We start from the raw sequence: 21,076 nt of genomic DNA, 5'->3' as shown, positions 1-21,076 counted from the left end.
GGATGTATGTATAGCTTTGTGCTTTTGTCTGTGGGGTGCATGTATATACATGCATGTGTACACATATATGCAGAGACCCAATGTTGGGGTTGGGAGTCTTGCTGAATTGCTCTCTATCTTGTTATTTGAGAGGAGATGTCTCATTGAACTTGGAACTTACTAATTGGCTAGACTGACTGGTCAACAAGCCCTAGGAATCCTGTCACTATCTCCATAGTACTTGGGTTCTAGAAGCTTGCTTCTCTACCCTACTGGGATTCTAGAAGCTTGCCTCTCTACCCTACTGGAGTTCTAGAAATGTGCCTCATTTCCCCACTGGGCTTCTAGAAGCATACCTCTCTGTGCTACTGAGGTTCTAAGAGTATGCCTGTCTCCCTACTGGAGTTCTAGAAGTGTGCCTCTCTAGCCAGCTTTGCACAGGAACTGGGAATGGATTGAGACCTCCATGTTTGTGTGACAGACACATTATGGACAGAGCCATATCCCCAGTGATGTGCTAAATTTTGTCTTCTATTCTGTCCCCATTTTTGTATCTGCTTCTACAGAGTTGTATCTGGAAGGAAATGATGAAGAGAAATGGCTTTTAACTGCTATGTCCACGATAGTGTTAAATGCCATTCTTTTCATGGCTTACACATACGTGTGTGTGTGTGTGTGTGTGTGTGTGTGTGTGCATATGTACACATCTTCACTGCCTACTTGTGTTTAAATAGATAATTTCTTCTGAGTTCTAAAATGTTTCAGAAGCAATTAAGAAGAACCAAAGTGCCTTTCAAATAATCAGACATAAAATCTATAACCACAGGCAGGCTAATTGCTGTACTTTATTTTTATTTACTGTGGTATTATCAGTGGATTATTCTAAATTAACAGATTCTTTTCAGGGTGGGCCTGTGACACACTTTGGTATCCAAAATTTTGTTTCTGTGCTTGGCCTGAGAGCAGAAAGAATCAGAGCAGAGAGATTCTAGGCTCCCTTTTCAGGGAGGCACAACTTCCCTGCTTATCAGGGGAGGCGGGCTGCAGCTGGGACTCCAGTCGCTTATCTTAAAAGGCCACAGGTGGCTGTTATGGAAGTGGCCTAGGTGTCAGGCCAGGGTCATTGTGCTGAAGTAGGATTTTCCTGTATTGTACGACACAGACGAATAAGCGCAACTGTCTCCAAAAGTATTAAACTTACATTTCCTATACTTTTGGGAAAATATCACTTGATTTTTTTTTTTTTTAAAAAATACAAGAATGCCAAAGACTAGCTGATATTTGAGGGACACAGTGTCTTTGAGCCACTACCTGGCTCCTGTCTTTGGAGAGCACAGAGGTCCCAAGAGGACGCTTTATGCCAAGTCTGTCTGCTGGCAGCCTGGCATTCCAGCGAGTGTGAGGTTGGAGCTTTTACGTCATCATCTGCTTCATGTTAAGTTCTTGTTTGGGATGAATAGACGCAGGTCCACATTCCTGGAGGTTTCAGGTTCTGGAAAGCCCTGGAAACTATGAGAGAACGTGGGGGGAAAGGGGCTGAGGATGCTCTCAAGCAGTGAGTAAGAGGAAGGTGTCTTGGTGCAGAAAGTGCTAGGTGCCTGTGTTAGTGTTCGTTTCTCTCCAGTTTTTTTCCCCTCATGACAGTGAGTTTATATGGGTTTTCTAGGAGCTGCACCATTCTGCCTCCCAGGAGGTGACTGGACCAGTGTTTGCAGCTCATCAGTGGGTGAACATGACAGACGTGAGCGTGCAGATCAATGCCACACACGTAGTGAGTATGACAGAGGGCCCTGACCTTCTTACAGGGGCAGAGCACAGCCCATTGTTACTTACTGCTGACCTTCTGTGTCTTTGTTTTTGTTTTATGATCCCTGTTTCAGGCGAAGACATGTAAACCTGCCCTGGGCTACAGTTTTGCGGCAGGCACAATTGACGGAGTTTCAGGCCTCAATATTACACAGGGTGAGAGGGAGGATGGAATGCGTGCTTCCAGGTTCGGAGGCGTCAGGCTTCTGTTTCCTAATGAAGCTTAACTGTGGTCAGTGTGTTTTTAACTCCCGTGTCTGACTCAGGAGGCTTCAGGCTGGCCAAGTTTGGCTGTGATGTCTCGATCTCCCAGGGATAGGTGTCTTTTACCCCTTAGCTTTGTTAATGCAAATAGAAGCAGAAACAAATTCTCTTGGCATTTCAGTATATTGATGAACCTTGGTAATGCATATTGTGTGTGTGTGCATGTATTTGAATTCAGATCTTAACCCTCTGGAAGCAAGGACTTCACTCACTAAACCATCTTTCTGGACCCAGATTATTCGTTGCTTTAGGCAGTCATGATTTCCTTGTGATGGCAGTGTGCCAATGATGGAGGAAGGTCATTGGTTGATTTAATAAAGAAGAGAAAAGGGCTAGAGCTAAAGAGTCAAGCAGCTTCTTTATTAAATCAACCAATGACCTTCCTCCATCATGCCAAGACTATAATGAAGAAAGTGGAAAAAAAAAAACAACCATGAGAATGAGAGAAAATGTTTTCAAATAATTTAAGGGAATTGTACAGAAAATATACTTTAGAAAACCTCCTCTAACTCAACAATAACAGTTACTACTGAGAAATAATTGACAAGACATATAAGTCAGCCATTTAAAGTACATCGGATGGATTTTAATATGTTGACAGGCATATGCTCTTCCCATAGTCAACTTTGGAATTTCCATCACTCCAGCAGAAAATCTGAATGTTAGCTGTCACATCTCTGCCACCGTATAAGCAACCAATAAGCCTCCCATCTTTACATTTTCTACTTTAGATATTTCATATGAATGGAAACACACAATATCTGGATTTTTTTGTTGCATCTTTTATGTAGTGTTGTGCTTTTAAGGTACATGGAGCTATAGCTGTGGAAGCATACCATTCTTTTTTATGGCCAAATTAGTTCATGGTATCAATATAACAGATGTTACTTGCCAGTTTCTTAGTTGATGGATCTTGGGGTTGCTCCACTTTTTAAAAATACATTATGAATAATGAGGTCCTTAGTACGTATGTCCAAGGGCTTGGGTGGGTCTATGTTTGCAGTTTTCTTCTTGGGTGTGTATCTAGAGGAGAGCTTGCTGATCATATACTAACTGTGTCTTAACATCTGAAGCCCTATCATATAAGCTCTAGAATAGCTATGTTGTTTTATGTCTGCGCCCTCAATATAGCCATTCAGTTTTTCCACATCTTCATCAATACTTGTTATCTAGCATGCTGATTCTAGTCAGCATGCATGTGGAATGATGTCTCTTATTATATTTTAGATTTGCATCTGCTTGATAATGTCATAGGTCTTTTTGTGTGATTATTGGCCATCATCTATATTTTTTTAAAAGTATTGATTTATATATTCTTCCTTAAGTTTGGGTTTTCGGTTGTAACTATGAGTTATGAGGTTTTCTAAAATATATTTTTGTGTACAAACCCCTCATCAGATAAATTATTTGAAAAAAATTCCCTACTTTGATAGGTTGTCTTTGCAATTTTATGATTATATTCTTTGAGACAAAAATGTCTAGATAAGTTTCCTTTTTGTGACTAGTGGCTTACCATCACACCCAAGAACCATGCATCATCATTAAGGCTTACCCTATAATTCCAAAAGTTTTACTATTTTAGTCTACATGCCAGACAGCTGGTATTACATGTTGAAGTCATCCTTGTTAATTTTTAAAATGAGAAAAAGATGATGCAGTTCACAAATATGTGGATTGTAAAACTGTCTTTGTTTATGACATAAATTAGTTAGGTTAATATAAACCAAACATTGAGATTATCACACAAAATGTATTCTATTATCTTTTATAAAAGTGACAATCTAATTAAGGACTATTATTTTTTGACATGCAGAAAACACTCCTCCTTTTATTGCTCAAATTGTTGAAGCTATTGAGCAGTGACCTTAACAAAATATTTGATATGTCTAAAATGATTGTGTGTAATACTATCTAAATCATAGCATCTGCAGAGTACTGGCACAGGGATCTTATTAATCATAACAATCCTAATAGGAACAACAGAAGGGGATCTATTTTGGGACACTATTCGGGACCAGCTCTTGGGCAAACCATCTGAAGAAATCATAGAATGCCATAAACCCAAGCCAATCCTGCTTCACACTGGAGAGGTGAGGCATTTGCTTGTCATAATGGAGTGAGAATATTATGCTTTGTGGTGTCTGAGCTATAATAAGTGGTCAATATAATAATGGTCAGATAATAAATGGTCAATGTCTACTGACCATTTATTAAAGAGCTTATTTAGATATTCTTAAATAATTTATTATTATGATTACATATTTATGACTATCTCATGCATATTAATAAATATAGGGGAATGTTTACAAAGGGCAGAGGATGCTTTTGTGCCGATCTCTGTTTGCACATGGGTCCTGAGGAGCAAACTCAGAGCTGTGTGGCTAGCACTTTACTTGCAGAGTCTTCTCGGTCGGCCAGCCCCCCACATAAATGTTTAGTATTAAAATTTTATTTACATATACATTTATTTTCTATGAGTGTATAGGTGTACTTTCATGTGTGTGTGTGTGAGGATGTATGTGAAGACAGTGGTAACCTCAGATGCTTTTCCTCTGCATTATTTACCTTATATATTGAGACATGGACTCTCACTGGGAACTGGGGCTCACCAATTAGGCTAGACTGGTTGACCAGCAAGCCCCAGGGATCCCCCTGTCTCCACCTCCCAGTGCTAAGATTCTAAGCACATGCCATACCACCATACCTGTCTTTATGTGAATGCTGCAGATCTAACTCAATTCCTTCTGCTTATTTGACAACATCAGTATTTAAAGTCAATTTTTGGTTGCTTTTCAAGACAGGATTTGTTTGTGTAGCCCTGGCTGTCCTGGAACTTATTCCAGAACTCAGTCCAGGCTGAGTTAAAATTCAGAGATCCACCTACCTCTTGTCTCCCAAGTGTTAGGATTAAAGGCATACACTACCAATGTCCAGCTAAAGTATTTTTCTTTTAACACTACTTCACAATGTAATTTTTTAACATTTGCAGTGTTAAAAATTCATCCCACTATTCACAGAAGCGAGATTGTTGGAGGGTTAAGTATTTATAAAGTAGACTCTTCCAGCATCCTATTAAAATTGTTAGGGTAGGAGAAAGAGGGAGGGAAGGGATGGAGAGACAGTTTCCACTAGTCAGAGTATGGACAAGTATAGATTCTCTTGAAGGAACCTTGGAAGATAAAGCCAGACTTGAAAGTTCTCAACTTAAAACAATGCCAGGGTAGAAATAGAAATGATTGCAATAAACTATTACAGATGGTTTTCCATATCCATTGAGGAGGCCGTCATTTACCCTGCACAGAATGAGGAGCCCACCAAAGCTCCTTCAAATGCTTTAGCACCCTGAACTTACCAAGGAAGCTTGTATTTGAGATTCACATGCTACAGCCAGGACATAAACATGCACATGATGTATTTAATGTTACAGCATAGCTAGAAATGAATCCTATGGATGTGGTGAGAAAGACAAAACTAGCTTCAAACATGTGAAATTGTTAATTAAGACGCTCGTATGACAGTTGGCAATGGAAAGGTTAATTTATACCTAATGTCATTTTCTTGTATTGGGTCTCAGCTGACGAAACCTCATCCTTGGCACCCAGATATTGTTGATATTCAGATTGTGACTCTTGGATCGTTGGCCATAGCTGCTATCCCTGGGGAATTTACGTAAGTTCTTTATAAAGTGGTTTTTTTTTCATTTTTAAATAAGGCTTTATTGGAACACAACCTCATACATCTTTTAGGTAGCGACGGTAGGAGAGCTGAGTAAGTGGAGCAGTGATCACACAGCTGACATTCTTAAACCATTTACATTTAACCTCATGGGAAAATGTGTCAATACCTATTATAAATAATAATTAGGACTATACTTTAGGAGTACGTAGTATTCTTCGGATTTGAAGGATTTCTCAGTGCAATTTTCTGTCTAGTATACTGCAATACCACCTGTTGCTCATCAGTCTAAGGTTCCAATCATCTTTTTTCAGACAAGTGTTTTATACTAAACAAATGGATTTCTTTCGGGATTAATTCTTTTTAAAATCATTTATCTGTTATTGTGTATTTGTGGGTGGGACATATAGGACTTGACATACCTGTGGAGGCCAGAGGATAGATCCCACAAGTTACCATATGTGTTCTGGAGACAGAACTTGGGTCATCAAGCTTAGTGGCCAGCACCTTTACCTACTGAGGCATCTCCTTGTCCCTGGGCCTAATTTATAGGCAAAGATAGTTTTCTGCTGATCTCTTGTACTATGTTTGGCAGCAGTGACAAATAATTTTTCCTTTTTTTCACGGGGCCTCTGAAGAATAAATCTGTCTATGCTGACTTCTCACCCATGAAAAAGATGGGGAAAGCATGAAAAATCCACAAACATGGCGTTCCAAAGGTAGAAAGGTGCAATAAATTGTGTTGGTACACGGACTTGAAACAATAGGAAAAGGTTTGAACACATCAGTTTAGATATTGGAAAGACTGAAGAATGTTCTAAGCCATTTAGAACAGTTTTTCAATCTTTCTTATTTTCATTAGAGGAAGTTGTTGTAATAGTCCTTGCGTTTTCTTTTTACCTCTTTCAGGAATACATCAAGTTCTTACATTTTACCCAGCGCATTCTTTCATTCCCCGTCATCGTTATCTTCTGCTCAGATTATTGCAGTAACCTCCAATTTGGGTTCCTTCATTAGCCCTCCGTAGGCCTGTCTCAATGCAGCAGTCTCCTGCCTTTCTTTTAAAAAGTGGTTCTCAACCTTCCTGATGCTGTGACCCTTTAACACAGTTTCTCATGCTGCGGTGGCTGTACCATTATTTTCTTTCATATTTTACGTTTACTTCATAACTCTAATTTTTGCTAATGTTTTGCATCATAATGTAAATTTTTTTGGAGCTCGAGGTTTGCCAAGGGTGTCGTGACCCCAGGTTGGGAACCATTGCTTTAAACCAGGACTCCAGTATGCCACTCCTCTGTCCAAAACCTTCCAGTCCTTTCCCGTCTTATTCCAGGTAGTCCTCGGATCATTCCGATTTCCTTCAGGTTCCCACGCAGCTCCCTGTCTTGGTATCTTTTGCCTTTGCCTCTTGTTTGTCCTGCTTCAGTCATGCTGCACCATTGTCAAGGTTTTTTGTATAGCTAGAACTACAAATACACTTGTTAGATTCACTAAGCATGTTCTGAGCTCAGGGATTTAAATTTCTGGTTCTTTCTGCATGAAACACATTCTCTCTGGTTAGTCTCATGGCTAAGACTTTTAACTTTTTTTTTTAACTCCTCTGCTCGAATCTTGAATAGAGATGCCAATTCTATTCACACTACCTAAAATCATCTTTACCAGCAAGAACCCATTGCTGTCACTCTCCCTTCCACGCTAGCACCAGCATCAGCACCGTTACTATTTCTACCCCTCCCACCACCTGCTTCCATCGTTACTCGGCTTTATTATTCTCCCCTTTTCTTCAGCTCACTTCCTCATTTATGCGGTGGTCACCTTCCATTCTTGGAATGTGATTTCCCTTCCATTAAATTATCAGCACATGAAAGTGGTCCTGGTAAGCAGCAGATATTCAAGATGATATTGGAGGAATAAATATGAAAATGAAAAAGTACCTACTTGTACATAGGGCCAACCATCAAACTTTCTCTCTGCCCAAGCTCTCACTTGTAGAATGCAATTAACCCATTGTGTCGAAACCATGAATAGGAAATTGTGTTGTCATTTTTTTTTTTTTTTTTTGTGGCATAGAAGACACCGGACGAAAGCAAGCATGGTGACTGGAGTTCAGACGTGTCTTCTTTCTCTCTCTCTCTCTCTCTCTCTCTCTCTCTCTCTCTCTGTCTCTCTCTCTTTGTCAAATTTTTTTTTTTTTTTTTTTTTTTTTTTTGTGGCACCAGGGAGGAGCTCTGGGCTTTGTTCCTGTCAGGAAAGAGCTTCATCATTGAGCTCCACCCCAACCCTTGATGATCTTCCTCTCTCGGTGTTGTTCATTGAGTTCATTTCCGTCTTTGGGGCAGTTGTGTTCAGGATTTTCTTTGAAGATAGGCCAGTCAAGAAAAAAAAGCTAAGTCTTTTTCCCCCCACCATCGACTTCCTACATATTTTACTGCTGTGGGTGAGCTAGGCTAAGTTTCTTGGCATTTGCGAAAAGCCTTTCTGAATCGTTCCCACACATTCCAAATGGGAGGATGTTTACATAACTCTGCTTTCTTGCCACAGAACCATGTCAGGACGACGATTTCGAGAGGCAGTTAAAAAAGTAAGTTAGATGTGAACTACAATGCTTACACATTTGTTTTTGAAAAGGAAGAAATTCCCTATAGAATTATTCTTTCCTAAAATGGCTAAAGTTTGCAATTCTTGAAGGTCATGATAGAGATGAATAGAAATGTCAGTAAGATAATTATAACCAAGTTAAAATATTTTATTGGCATTTACATTTTAATAACTAAAATTGTTAATACTCGCATGACATAAATAGTAAATTATGTCTAGAAGTTGCTTAGAACCCCCTGAATGGTTTAAATATAACCCCCTCACTAGGAGAATTTTGTTTCTTCCCTATATTTTCTTGAGAGTCAGGATGTATTAAGAATAGTTGCAAAATGACAACCTAATAAATGTCTTGTCTTATTAGTTGGGTCTGATAACATGTCTGAATTATATAGCATAAACTCAATATAGTTTTGGGGCAATTGCTCTTTAATAATAGGAGTCTACACCCGCTGACATGATTATTAAGATTTCCATAGCACCATTGATTTGTCCAACTCTAATGGAGATTAGGTCTAATTTACAAAGTACTCTTTGACATCTCTCTCTTCCTCGGTGGTCTTGGTCATTGGGAAGATTTTCCTTAGGAGGTATGTTTCCTCAAATATCATATGTACTCACTCATAAGTGGCTTTTAGACACAAAACAAAGAAAACCAGCCTATATTTCATAAACCCAGAAAACCTAGACAACAATGAGGGCCCTAAGGGAGACTTGTATGGATCTAATCTACATGGGAAGTAGAAAAGGACAAGATCGCCTGAGTAAATTGGGAGCATGGGGACCATGGGAGAGGGTTGAAGGGGAGGGGAGCAGAGAAAAATGTATAGCCAAATAAAATCAATAAAAAATGAACAAAAAGAGATATGTCTTCTGTTAATAACTCATAGCAATGTGCACATTATGTGGAGCTCAGATAACAACAGCCTTAAGTGGTGTCTTTCACTTTTCCCTCCTAGGAGTTTGAATTGTATGGGATGAAGGATATGACCGTTGTTGTTTCGGGTCTATGCAATGTTTACACACATTATATCACTACGTACGAAGAATACCAGGTAAAGTAAAAAGTTCTCATGGCTTTTTCTTTTTCTTTTTCTATGCACATTCTTTCTGGACTTCTTCAGCCATGATTCTGAGAGGTGACTTGGTTTTAGGTGGAGATTCAATGAGAATAAGCCAAAGATTGTATTTGGTTTGGCACTTATCACTTCCAATTATATGTCAGCAGAATAGTCTCATTGACTTCCACTTTCTCCTGAAACTTGTTTTGTTGGGAGCACTGGTAAGAAACCTGAGTTGTGACATGCAAATGACTACCCAGAATGCACTTGCTGTCTTACGCTTTGGTAAGGCCAATTATGAAACAATCTGCAGACTTACAGAATGTAGGGCGAGGTAGGAAGAGGGGTCTAATATGATGGCCAAGTGATTGCAGTAGAGATACTGGAAGGGTGTCATGCAGAATACTGTTGTTTCTGTAATGATGAGGACCCTGCATACTGATGGCCTTGAGGTTCCTGTAGAGTCACCAAAGGCAGGGAGTTCATAATAAGATGCTGAGATGCATTTGGCTCTATTTCTTAGCTCTGTGGTGAGGTAGAAGTTCTTCCATAGAGGGGACCATTAGCAGTCAACTTATCTAGGAGTTACTAAATATAATCCTTTCTACCCTCATTTTCTTTCAGCCTGGGGGAGATCACTAATATTGCAAAAACTTAAAATAGCCATGGGCACAAGAGGTGGAAGTCTGTAACATCTTTTAGAGTAAAAGAAATCGTGGCCTAAATGACATAAGCAAAATATCCCATTGCCTTTACAATGACTAGGCACAGTCATTCACTTAGGCTGGTTAGTGGAAAAGGCTCACATTCTGATTTCACAAAAAAAAAAAAACAAAAAAAAAAACAAAAAAAACACTGAGCATTTGCTGGTATTGGATTATGTGAGTGGTTCGGACATCTCTTTGCCGAAAATGCTATATTTCTATAAACAGATTGGTGTATACAAAATGTCTACACCTCTTCTTGTTTTTTTTCTGTAGGCTCAGCGGTATGAAGCAGCATCTACAATTTATGGACCACACACTCTGTCTGCATACATCCAGCTCTTCAGTGACCTTGCTAAAGCAATTGCTACGGTAATCAAATCATGTGTATGTGTGTGTGTATGTTTGTATGTCTATGATTATCTTCAGGAGAAGGAGGCACAGAATCAAGAAAGAAACCTTATACACATATTATTGACAAATTATAAATTATATGCAGTTTTCTTTAGGGAAGAAAGCTGAACTACTTGGTATCATTGAGAAAGTAATTCAAAGTTTACTGATAGCAATACTCAAGTTTAATCACTACCATTTAGTAATCACAGTCTTTTGCATATATATTTCATATGTGTATTCATATATAAAATGTATATTTATAAGATAATATGCATTTATATGTCTTATAAACATGAAGCTATCTTTTGAAATGAGAAGATATTATTTTTTCCATATTTTAGATGGTTAAAATTTCTTGAAGGTGGTAAGTGGCCATCTGTACTATAACTATAGCCAGCGTTCACTTTCCAGATTCTCTACTCCCATTCAGAGAGTTGAGTAGACCACACAGATACAGAATGTTTGAGATGCTCATTTTCTTCATTATCACATCTCTGAAATTGAGATGTATCTTCCATTCAGAGGACTCTTACCCTTTTAACAAGTAGCATTTTAAATTTCTTGATGGTTCAAACTACTATAAATTGTTCTGATGAATGGAGGCTTAGGTTTGTTGAACTCTAATATTGCCTTGGCATTCACATGTGTGTGTTTCTGAAATGTGTACAACTGATTTAAAGATTCTTAGTATAAAAAAAGTCCCGTTAGGATACAGTTATTTATATAACTGCAGTTGTGGTACAGACAATTAGTTGACAAGTAGAACAAAGAGCTTAAAATAATAAACAGATCTGTATATAATACACGTAAACTTTATAATTGCAAGTATATTACTTGCCTCATGATAGCCTTGTAATAGTAAAAGCTGTGAAATTGCAGCATAGTAAGTACTATAAACCCTTTAAAGAAAGAGTGTGGATGTACTGGATTGAAACAGAGGAGACCTACATGCTGTAGACAAAATATGACAATTTCATACACCTCTGACTTGAACTGTCTTTTATATTTGAAATTTTAATACAATCTTGGGACTTGAATATACTTTGCTTACTCAATTTTTAAACCACAGTGCCCCTCTGAGTTTTAGACTTAGTCATTTGGACACTTGGTTCTTGGTCTATATTATGATCACTTAGTTTAAGACTGACTATATATGTGAGTTCGAGACCAGCCTGGTCTACAAGAGCTAGTTCCAGGACAGGCTCCAAAACCACAGAGAAACCCTGTCTCGAAAAACCAAAAAAAGAAAAAAAAAAAAGACTGACTATATGATCTTGAGAACCAACTGAGTATATTCAATCCCATCTTCTTGCTTGCAGAGTAAGAGTGATCATACATCCCTCACTCTATGTATTGCTATAAAAATTAATAGTCCAATGTAAGGGTGAAAAAACATCAAAGGATATTGAAAAAAGGAGATTATTGTTTTTGATGCCCCCATTTAAGTTGGTAAATCTTGTGGAAAACATTATACCAGTCAGGGTAATCTTAATTATTAAATAAAGATATATTTATTATATTATTTAGCTCAGATTTGGGACCAGAAGAGAACCTTGGTAGTGACTTTGGGTAAAAGATTACCCACAGTTTGAGCCAAGCATGTTGGTAGTTGCTGTAACCCTTGCACTTGGGCTACTAGGTTAGTAGAATCATGAGTTCAGGACAGCTTGGGATATGCAACAATTTCCAGGTAAGTCCAAGTTGCATTGCTAAGACCCACTTAAAAAAAAAAACAACCAACCAACCAACCAACCAAAGTAACATCTTAGAAGCAGAGAAATAACTTCTGATTCCAAACATGATGATCCATGGTCAATTTTTAGCATCTGAACAGAAATGCTGCTTACTATAGTAGGTGCTCATAATCCCAGTGCTGGGCAGATAGAGACACGAGCATTCCCCAGGCTGGATTACAAGTTATTTAGTTAAATCAATGAGAGACACTTGTCACAATAACCAAGGTAGGTGGTACCTGAATAGGAATGACACTTGGTGTTGACTTCTGACTACATACAAATATGCACGAGAACATAAAGAAACACATTTATGGATTTAAATGCTGGAAAATTTAAGCATAATTTCAGTATCATTTAATGAAGTTATAATGTGTGCTAGGTCCCTACCCTGAGCCACACAATGAAATGAATGGCTGCCCAGAATCTCACCATAATAGTATGCTTCTGTGTTTGCTTTGTGATCTTTGGACTATACCAGCAAAGCAACCTCCTTCAACAAAAACTTTACTCTAACAAAAACTTTAAATTACAAATATTTAAGCTCTCATTTTAGCAAGGGTGCCTCACATTTTGCTAAATGTTGTTAGCTTTTTAGAGTGCCTGTGTGTAGATATATGAGAGCCTCCTTTAATAAGGACATTTCTTGGGATATGATTGGGGTAGGGAACTTTTTTTTTAAACAAATGCTCTCTGTTTCAGGACACAGTAGCCAACATGAGCAGCGGTCCTGAGCCTCCATTCTTCGAGAACCTGATAGCTACACTTATCCCTAATATTGCGGATAGAGCACCGATAGGCAGACAGTTTGGGGAAGTCCTGCAGGCAGCAAAACCTGAATACAGAGTGGTAAGATTCATGGGGAATTCTATAATGCGTTGGGAATTTGCTTCTGGAGGTAAAAGGAAGGGTGTTGCTTAAGGTTGTAACCTTCTTCTAGAGGTACCATATCACTGTTTCAGCAGTGATGATGTTGATGGCACCACAAGCTAGCTTCAGCAATGATGGTGTTGACGGCACCACAGACAGGCTAGCTTCAGCAGTGATGATGTTAACAGCACCACAGGCTAGCTTCAGCAGTGATGATGTTGACTTCTATTTCCATCTCTACAGAGGTTTTGCAAAAGTGAGGGGAATAGGAAACACTGCTTTTCCCCCTGGTGGTTAGCTATATAAAATTGGTTTTCTAAAATGCAAATTATTCTTTTTATTAACTAGATGGTCGAAGAACTGTGCACAGGAGTTAGGCCAAGTTGTTTTTTAGATCAAGGGATGAAAAAGCACGCAGAAATGAGCTAGGATCCACACCACTACGTTTTATGTTGATTAGGTGTTTTTCATCCTCGCTGAAAAATGTATTAATTCTGAAAGGTTATTTTTTGTAATGAATTCCTTAGGAAATTCCATACTTATTATATAATCAGTAAATTAAATAAATTTACTTTTTCATGAAGCACAATTAATAGAAACTCAGAGGTAGAAAGTAGGTTCAACCTAAAGGTCAGAAAAACAAAACAGCCAGCCACTAACTCTTACCTCTGCTTCAGTCCAAAATGGCAATCCTGCTTCCTGGAATCTCAGAATGAGATTAAGCCTGAGAGTTGTTTCTTCCTATTTTATAATCCTCTCTAGTTCTGGGATTAAAGGCATGCACCACTGGGATTAAAGGTTTGCACTGCCCGGTTTCTATGGCAACTAGTATGGCTACTGGGATTAAAGGTAGTGTTACCATTGCCTGGCCTGTATGGCCAACCAGTGGGCCTGCTTTATTTACTTTCTTCAGGCCAGCTTTATTTATTAAAACACAAGTGAAATGCTACTAAAGTATCCGTTTCTGGATTTCTCTTTTTATCCAATGAAGCATGACGAAGTTTCATAGTCGGGCTTCATTAAGTATGAAATGCTCTAGAATGCAGTGTTAGTTTCTCGTTGCTGTGATAGAACAGTTGAGAAAGCGACTGAAGGTGGGTGTGTCAGCTAATTTTCCCACTGCTCGGACAACATATCTGACGAGATCAAAGGATGGAAGGGTCTGTTCTTGGCTCCCAAATGGAGGATGCAAGCTGCCCACTGTGGGGAAGCCATAGCCACAGGCATGTGAGGCAGCTGGTCACACTACCTCCATAGTCACAACAGAGAGGCAATGCTAGTGTTCTGTTTGCTCTTTTCCTTTTTATTCAGTCTAGTCTTCTAGCCCCTGGGATAGTGCCACTCACATTAGCGTGAGTCTTCCTTTGTCAGTTAACCTCCCTGGAACATCTTCATAAAGACCCTAGACAGATGTTTCCTTGGTGATTCTAATCTTACCAAGTTGGTGCTGAGTGTTAAGTATCATGACTAAGGAGAGGATTTATTTTGGTTCATGGTTTCAGAGGTTTCAACCATATCACTTGGCTCCATCGCCCTGGGCTTCTGCCTGGTGAGGTGGAGGGAAAGGTGTGATGGGATTATCTTCCCACTGCAGTGTCTGAGAAGTGTAGGGAAACACAAGGAAGGACCAGGGAGAACATAGAGGCTTCAAAGCCATGTTCCAAGTGACCTGCTTGAGATTCATTATGTACAAGTTCATAGTGGGTAAAAATGGACAAACCCATTATGATGTTAGTGCCCTCATGCTCCTATCATCTCGGAACAGTTCTAATTCCTGGAGCCCCAACCTTCAATACAGAAAACCACTATAGGAGGGAGGACACATCACATTTAAACCACAACAAATCTGGACTAGGACTTGTGAGACTTGGTAGCCATGGCTTGTCTCTGATCTTAGGAGACAAGTGTTCAGAGTTCCCCTATTAATTTATTTGTGTGTGTGTGTGTGTGTGTGTGTGTGTGTGTGTGTGTGTGTAAGAGTATTTGCTACATATGTATGGGTACCCATAGATGAAAGAAGACGGTGATGGCATCTGAATGCTAGTGGTATAGAGTCTGTCCTGTCACTAGTTCTGTAGTCTGGACTGGTATTGAACTCACAGAGATCCGCCTGCCTCTGCCTCCCGAGTGCTGGGGTTAAAGACGTGCGCCACCACTGCTCCTCATGGCCAATTTATTTTATTAAAGTTTTTAGTTTGCATAAGAAGTAAGGAGTTTCATCAGGGCATTTTCATCCATTTATTTTTAGTTAGAATTTCTATTGCTGTGTCAAAACACCGTGACCAAAAGCATCTTGGAAAGGAAAGGGTTTGTTTCATCTTATAGCTTGATGTCCATCATCCAGGGCAACTAGAGCTGGAACCCGAGGCAGGAATTGATGCAGAGGACAAGGTTAGTACAACAAACGGTGGGCTAGCCCCTACCATATAAATCATTAATCAAGAAAGTGCCCTACAGACTTGATTACAAGCCAGTCCTATGTAGGCATTTTCTTGATTAAGTTTCCTTTTCCCCAGATGGCCCTAGCTTGCCTCAGGTTGAGAAAAACTAGCCAGGCCACATGTATGTCATAGTATTTGGCTCCTCTGCTTGGCTTCCTTGGTGCCTTGGTCCCTGTCTGTTTTCACCTCCTATATCTGTTTGAATCTAGAGGAAACAGGCAATGTTTGTTTATCAACCCCACTACCCTCTCTTCCCCGCTGCCCCCACTTTAGGCCCGCTCTCCACCCCGCCATAGTTCCCTTTCTACTCAAAGGCCATACATACTATATATTATCTACTTTATACATATTCATCTTCTTTGCATTTTTATATTGTTTTTAGTTAGTATGCAAAGAAGTGGGTTTTGTTTTTCTATTTTCACAATTATATCTATATATAATGTCATATTTTTTCTTATGTGTTCTTTCATTTCCTTCCCCTAAGTCACCTCAAACTTGCTTTTTCTGATAAGAGCTGGGATAAATCATGAGCCTTGCCTTGCCTTGCTGGTTTCCTGTCAGAGCTTGCAGACTTCCTCACTAGGCTAATGTGTCTCTGCTAAGTGCCTTGGGAATCGTATTCCAATGTCTAACCACAGTCTCAATCCCAACAAGCTGATGCAACACAATATTCATGCGATGGCACACCCAAGCCTGGTCTGGAGTGAAGAAGAAAATCTGCTGTGGTTGTGATTAGACGGAGCTTGGACAAAGATGGAGCTTGGGGATGAGCATTTTTGTCTGCTTCTGTGATGTCCAGATTTGGCTTTTAAAATATTTTTTGTTAGCATCCAAAGAAATTGAGAGAAAGAGGTCTGAAGGGAGGGTGGAAGCGGTACCAAGAGAGAGTAGTAGAATACACAAGTCATCAGGGCAGAAGCGGGGGCTAGCTGGGAAGAAGGAGTCAGCAATAGGGTGAAATGGGGCACAGGGAATTGTGGGGAGTGGACAGAAACAGACAATAAGTACATATATTTATCACAGGGTCACAAAGAAACCTAGTTCCTATCTATTTGAAACGCCATAGTTTTTTTCTGCTGTCACATCATATATGAATATGTGACATTTACATGTGAGGCCAAGCTTGCAGTATTTGTCTTTTTGAGTCTTACCTTTTTTTTTTTAAATTCAGTGATCACCAGTTTTATTACATTTCCTGCTAATTTAATTATCCTTCATCACAAAGTTCTATTTGTTACATTTTCTTTACCTATTCATATGTTAATGAACATGTCCAACAGTTTCTTATCTTAGCTCTTGTCCATAGTTCTGTAATAAACATAGACATGCAAATATTTTTCTGGTATGCTTTGCTGGTTAGATTTTGTCAAGCTGACACACACCGGAGTCGCCTAGAAAGAGGGACCTTCGACTGAGGACTTTCCCTTTTCAGATCCGTCTGTGGGTGTATCTGTGGGCATTTTCTTGATTGGCGATTTTTTTTTTAGAAAGAAGATCCAGGTCTGTATAAAATGGAGAAATCTAGGGGTTGAGGCGGTGCACTCCTCTTCCAGGGAACAGGAGTGTGGCTCCCAGCACCCATGTCAGAGGCTCATAGCCAGCTGTAACTCCACTTCTAGAGGGATCTGAGACACTTGGCCTCGGACAGCACCCACACTTGGTCAGATGTCTACAAAATGGACATATATGTGCACACATAATTAAAAATGAAATAAATCTTTAAGAAAATGTAGAAAATGAGCTCAGTGCTGCCTTGACCTTCGAACTGTGAGCCAGAACAAGCCCTTTCTCCAGTAGGTTGCTCCTGTCAGGGTATTTTATCATAGGAATAGGAAAAGAAGCTAAGATGGATAAACAGTTGGCAAAGATTTAGGGCATCCTATAGATACCCTTCACTCTGTTGATGGCTTCTTCTGCTGGACTGAAGAAATACTCTAATTTCATGCAATCCTATTTGTTAGTTCCAGATCATTCCCTGTGCTGTCGGAGATCATTGTCAAAACTGTCTTTTCTCCAATTAATGTTTTGACAACTTTGTTAATGACTGCGTGGCTCTAACTGTGTGGTTAACTTCTGATTTCTCTGTGGTGTATGTGAGTGTTGTTTCATGATAGGGCTCTGTACACAATCTGAAGTCATTTTAATGTGTTACCCCATTAAAACCTGTAGCTCTGGATCTTTATTTATATATGAATCTGCCAAAATAAAATTCTTTGGCTCCAATTTTCAACAAACTTAGAAGGGCACCACTTAATTAAGTAGAGCATGCATACAGGAATGTATATGGAATATATACATTCATATATGCATATATACAACCATATATATATGATGCTAGGATGTATAGGAGATAATGTTTTAAATCCGAATACAGCCAAGAGGCATGTATTAGATTTAATTAGGTGTCATTTTTATTTGCAGGGAGAAGTGGTTGAAGTTACATTTGTAGGTGCTAACCCAAAGAATTCAGCAGAAAATCAGGTGAGCTTCATTGTCTTCTAAATTTAAATCCACTTTTAAAGTTTCCCTTCACTTTACAGGAGAATCGCACATATTCAAAAATATATCAGATTTTTCTTACTTTATTTTTGGAGGTGGGAAAATGTTCAGTGGGTACAGCTGGTGAGGTATTGAATGTGGAACACAGCACACAGGGAGACTGTCCTGGACCCTTCAGAATGTCATTTGTAGAACAATTCCTTCAGGGGCAAACTGTGTTTCCAGAAGACACAGACTCAGAGACATTCTCATTTACACATTTAAATTTAGAACTAACTAAGGGTGTTTTCATAGTGAAAGGGGCAAAAAAAATAAGAAGGTGATTTCCCCTCCTTTCAGGGACCTTTCTGACCCCTCCAGCATTGCTACTCCAGACCTTTTTTGCCTTGGAAAGATCACACATTGGTACATGCCCTAAGTGGTCTGTTCCATGTGCTTTACAATGGCTGGTTTCCTGTTGACACAATCGAATGTTTAACATGGAAAAATTACACAAGAAATAACATGCCTGATGTAAAAACAAACAGCCCCAAAATTAATAAAGTAGGACATGGAAGTACCTCTTCCCACAAATCTATTTTTTTAGAGTTAATTACTGTTAAGAATTTGTTACTAAACATGTCCTGTTTTTTTCTTTGGTGATATATATGATAAACCACACACACACACACACACACACACACACACACACACACACACATATAACATGCCTAGAAATAAATGACTGTAGTCTTCTGCAATTTCCATAGAGTAATCTTGTATCCAAACGAACAACAGTGGTATAGGTTCTGACTCCAAGTGTCTAATCAAACTAGACATAGTGACTCACAGTTGAAATCCCAGGATGTGGGAAGTAGAGGCTAGATAACCAAGAGTTGTATGCCAGCCTGCCCTATACAGCAAGGCTTTGTCTCAAAAACTAAAGAAAACTGGTTTGGTAAGGTGACTCAGTTTGTGAAGAAGTTTGTCACCAATCCCGAGGAACCTGAGTTCAGTCCCAGCATCCCACAGGGAGGAAGGAGAGAACTGACTTCAACATGTGTGTTGTGGCATTCATACATTCCTCGGAGTACATGCTCAATGACCTAAATAACAAAATTTTAAAAATACTAACTAAATAAAAGAAGGTAACTGCCAAAACCACAAACACAAAATCTGTAGAAATATTTGGAGGAAAGTGGACCTATAAAAGTGGTTTTTAGTTCACTTTTCTACCCTGACTGTGGATATAGCCATTATATTGAGTCGTTCTTCCTAGGGTCCAAAATCACTTGTAATCCAAAACACCTTCCTGCCAAACGAGCTGCGTCCTTTCCGTCTATTCAAATGCTATTGCTCCATGATAGAGTTGTGGCAATATGATGCGATCACATCAAGTTTTGGGAGAGATATTCCAATGTTTTGACAGTCAGTGTGCACCTGTGGTCAAGTTCCTCCAGAGCATTTGCACGGTCAGAACATTCCTTTCTGAAGATATCAAAATGCTGTATGATGCTTGACATCCTCAGAGTACTCATCTCACGAGTGCTGTGAGAACAGGATGCTAACAGCATCATGATGGCACTCCTCGGAACCCTCTGAAAGCGTGCACAGCAATCTCTAGTGCTCTCTATTACCAGAAATCATATTGTTACTACCCCTAATTACTGAACAATTGTTGTCTCCAAATATTAAGCTAGATGATTTATATATACTGCTACATGCATTTAATCCTCTCTACTATCCAGTGGCTTGTTTTATTGTCCTTACTTTGTATATAAGTAAACTCATTGGCAGAGAGATTACTTTTTAATAAATATGTACCTGGAAGAGATTATGATAGGGAAGTAGGGAAGAGGTAGTCACATGTTTTGTCCTGCTATTTTGGGGACCTAGACATGTTTTACAAGCTGTATTCTAGACCTAGTCATTAGGGACCATCATACTTTCTACTCCATCTAAGGCCCCCACAACACCACCGTGCTCTCGTGCAGAAACAGCTCTCCTTATTAGTCACCATGGTGATGAGCCCTTCCTTATTAAATGTCATGTATCAGTTGAAAAGTTAGATTACTGTTCTAAACACTGACATGGCCAAAACACAAATAAATCCTCTGTTTATTAAAGTTATCTGGAGGTTTGTAAATGGCAGGTATACAGGGTTGTGAAGAGTAAAGATGAAGTAGATACAACTCCTGTTTGTGTGTGTATGTTCAGGTAGATGTGGACACATATGTGCTGGGTGCAGAGACGTGGAGGTCAAAGCCCAACATTGCATATGTTCCTCATTTGCTCTTTATCTTTATTTTGTTTGAGAAAGTGCCCCTCACTGAACTTAGAGCCTTAAGGTGACTAGCCTGGGAGCTTCAGAGCTCTCTCTGTCTCCACCTCCCAGTACTGGGATTCTAAGCACATCTACACGCACATGTGGGTTCTGGGCATTCGACGTGGATCTTCATGCTTCTCCAGCAAGCACTTTACATACTGACCCATCTTCACAGCTCTTTGAGCCCTATCTTTCATGGAGGCAGTGGACAAACCTTGATGGTAATGGAGATTTGTGGCCATTTTATTTATTACCTTGTCACATCATCCAAACCTTTGTTTTATTTGAAGCTGTATTCTTGGTCTGAAATAAATTGCTCTGTTATAGTTATCTCCCAGTGTAGAAATACACTCTGCCTATGACATGGTTTCTAGGCATCTATTATTACAGTGTAGAAGTGTCTTTAACACCCCAGGACAGAGACAGCGAATGCATTTTTTTCAACGTTTTGACTTAGGAAGGCGTGGTAACTAATAATTCAGTTACCTGGAGGCAGAGGGAATGGGAGAGAGGAAGATGTCCCATTTCCTCTCCCCAGTCATGGAGTGACTGGAGAGGCTTGCCCTCTTAATCTTGATTTATGTCTTTTTAAAATCTCATTTCACTTTAAATTTCTTCTCAGCCCTAACTTCCAAATTTGCTGTGAATACCATAATTACGCTTCCTCAAAATTTCTAAATTTTTTGTGTTTTTCTTTTTTTCTTTTTATTTATTTATTTATTTATTTTTTATTGAGAAAAGGAAAAAA

The 21,076-nt window shown here is 39.2% G+C and overlaps 1 protein-coding gene across 2 annotated transcripts in view; it reads left to right on the top strand.

The window, feature by feature from the left end:
• The window catches only part of Asah2 (N-acylsphingosine amidohydrolase 2), a 94,129-nt gene that overhangs the window by 67,687 nt on the left and 5,366 nt on the right, over positions 1-21,076 (top strand). Inside the window, exons 12-20 of one of the 2 annotated variants that reach the window (XM_005352140.3) lie at positions 1,646-1,750; positions 1,860-1,941; positions 4,024-4,139; positions 5,624-5,718; positions 8,266-8,305; positions 9,279-9,374; positions 10,361-10,456; positions 12,916-13,062; positions 17,946-18,005. In XM_005352140.3, coding sequence (XP_005352197.1) covers positions 1,646-1,750; positions 1,860-1,941; positions 4,024-4,139; positions 5,624-5,718; positions 8,266-8,305; positions 9,279-9,374; positions 10,361-10,456; positions 12,916-13,062; positions 17,946-18,005 — 837 coding nt within the window. Of the gene's footprint in view, positions 1-1,645; positions 1,751-1,859; positions 1,942-4,023; positions 4,140-5,623; positions 5,719-8,265; positions 8,306-9,278; positions 9,375-10,360; positions 10,457-12,915; positions 13,063-17,945; positions 18,006-21,076 lie in introns of those variants that run through there. The other variant, XM_026781015.1, reaches the window with a different exon arrangement.

This window comes from Microtus ochrogaster, chromosome 8 (assembly GCF_000317375.1).
Source record: "Microtus ochrogaster isolate Prairie Vole_2 chromosome 8, MicOch1.0, whole genome shotgun sequence".
NCBI lineage: Eukaryota > Metazoa > Chordata > Mammalia > Rodentia > Cricetidae > Microtus > Microtus ochrogaster.
Note: the sequence above shows the minus strand (reverse complement) of the source record. Positions and strands in the feature narration are given on the sequence as shown.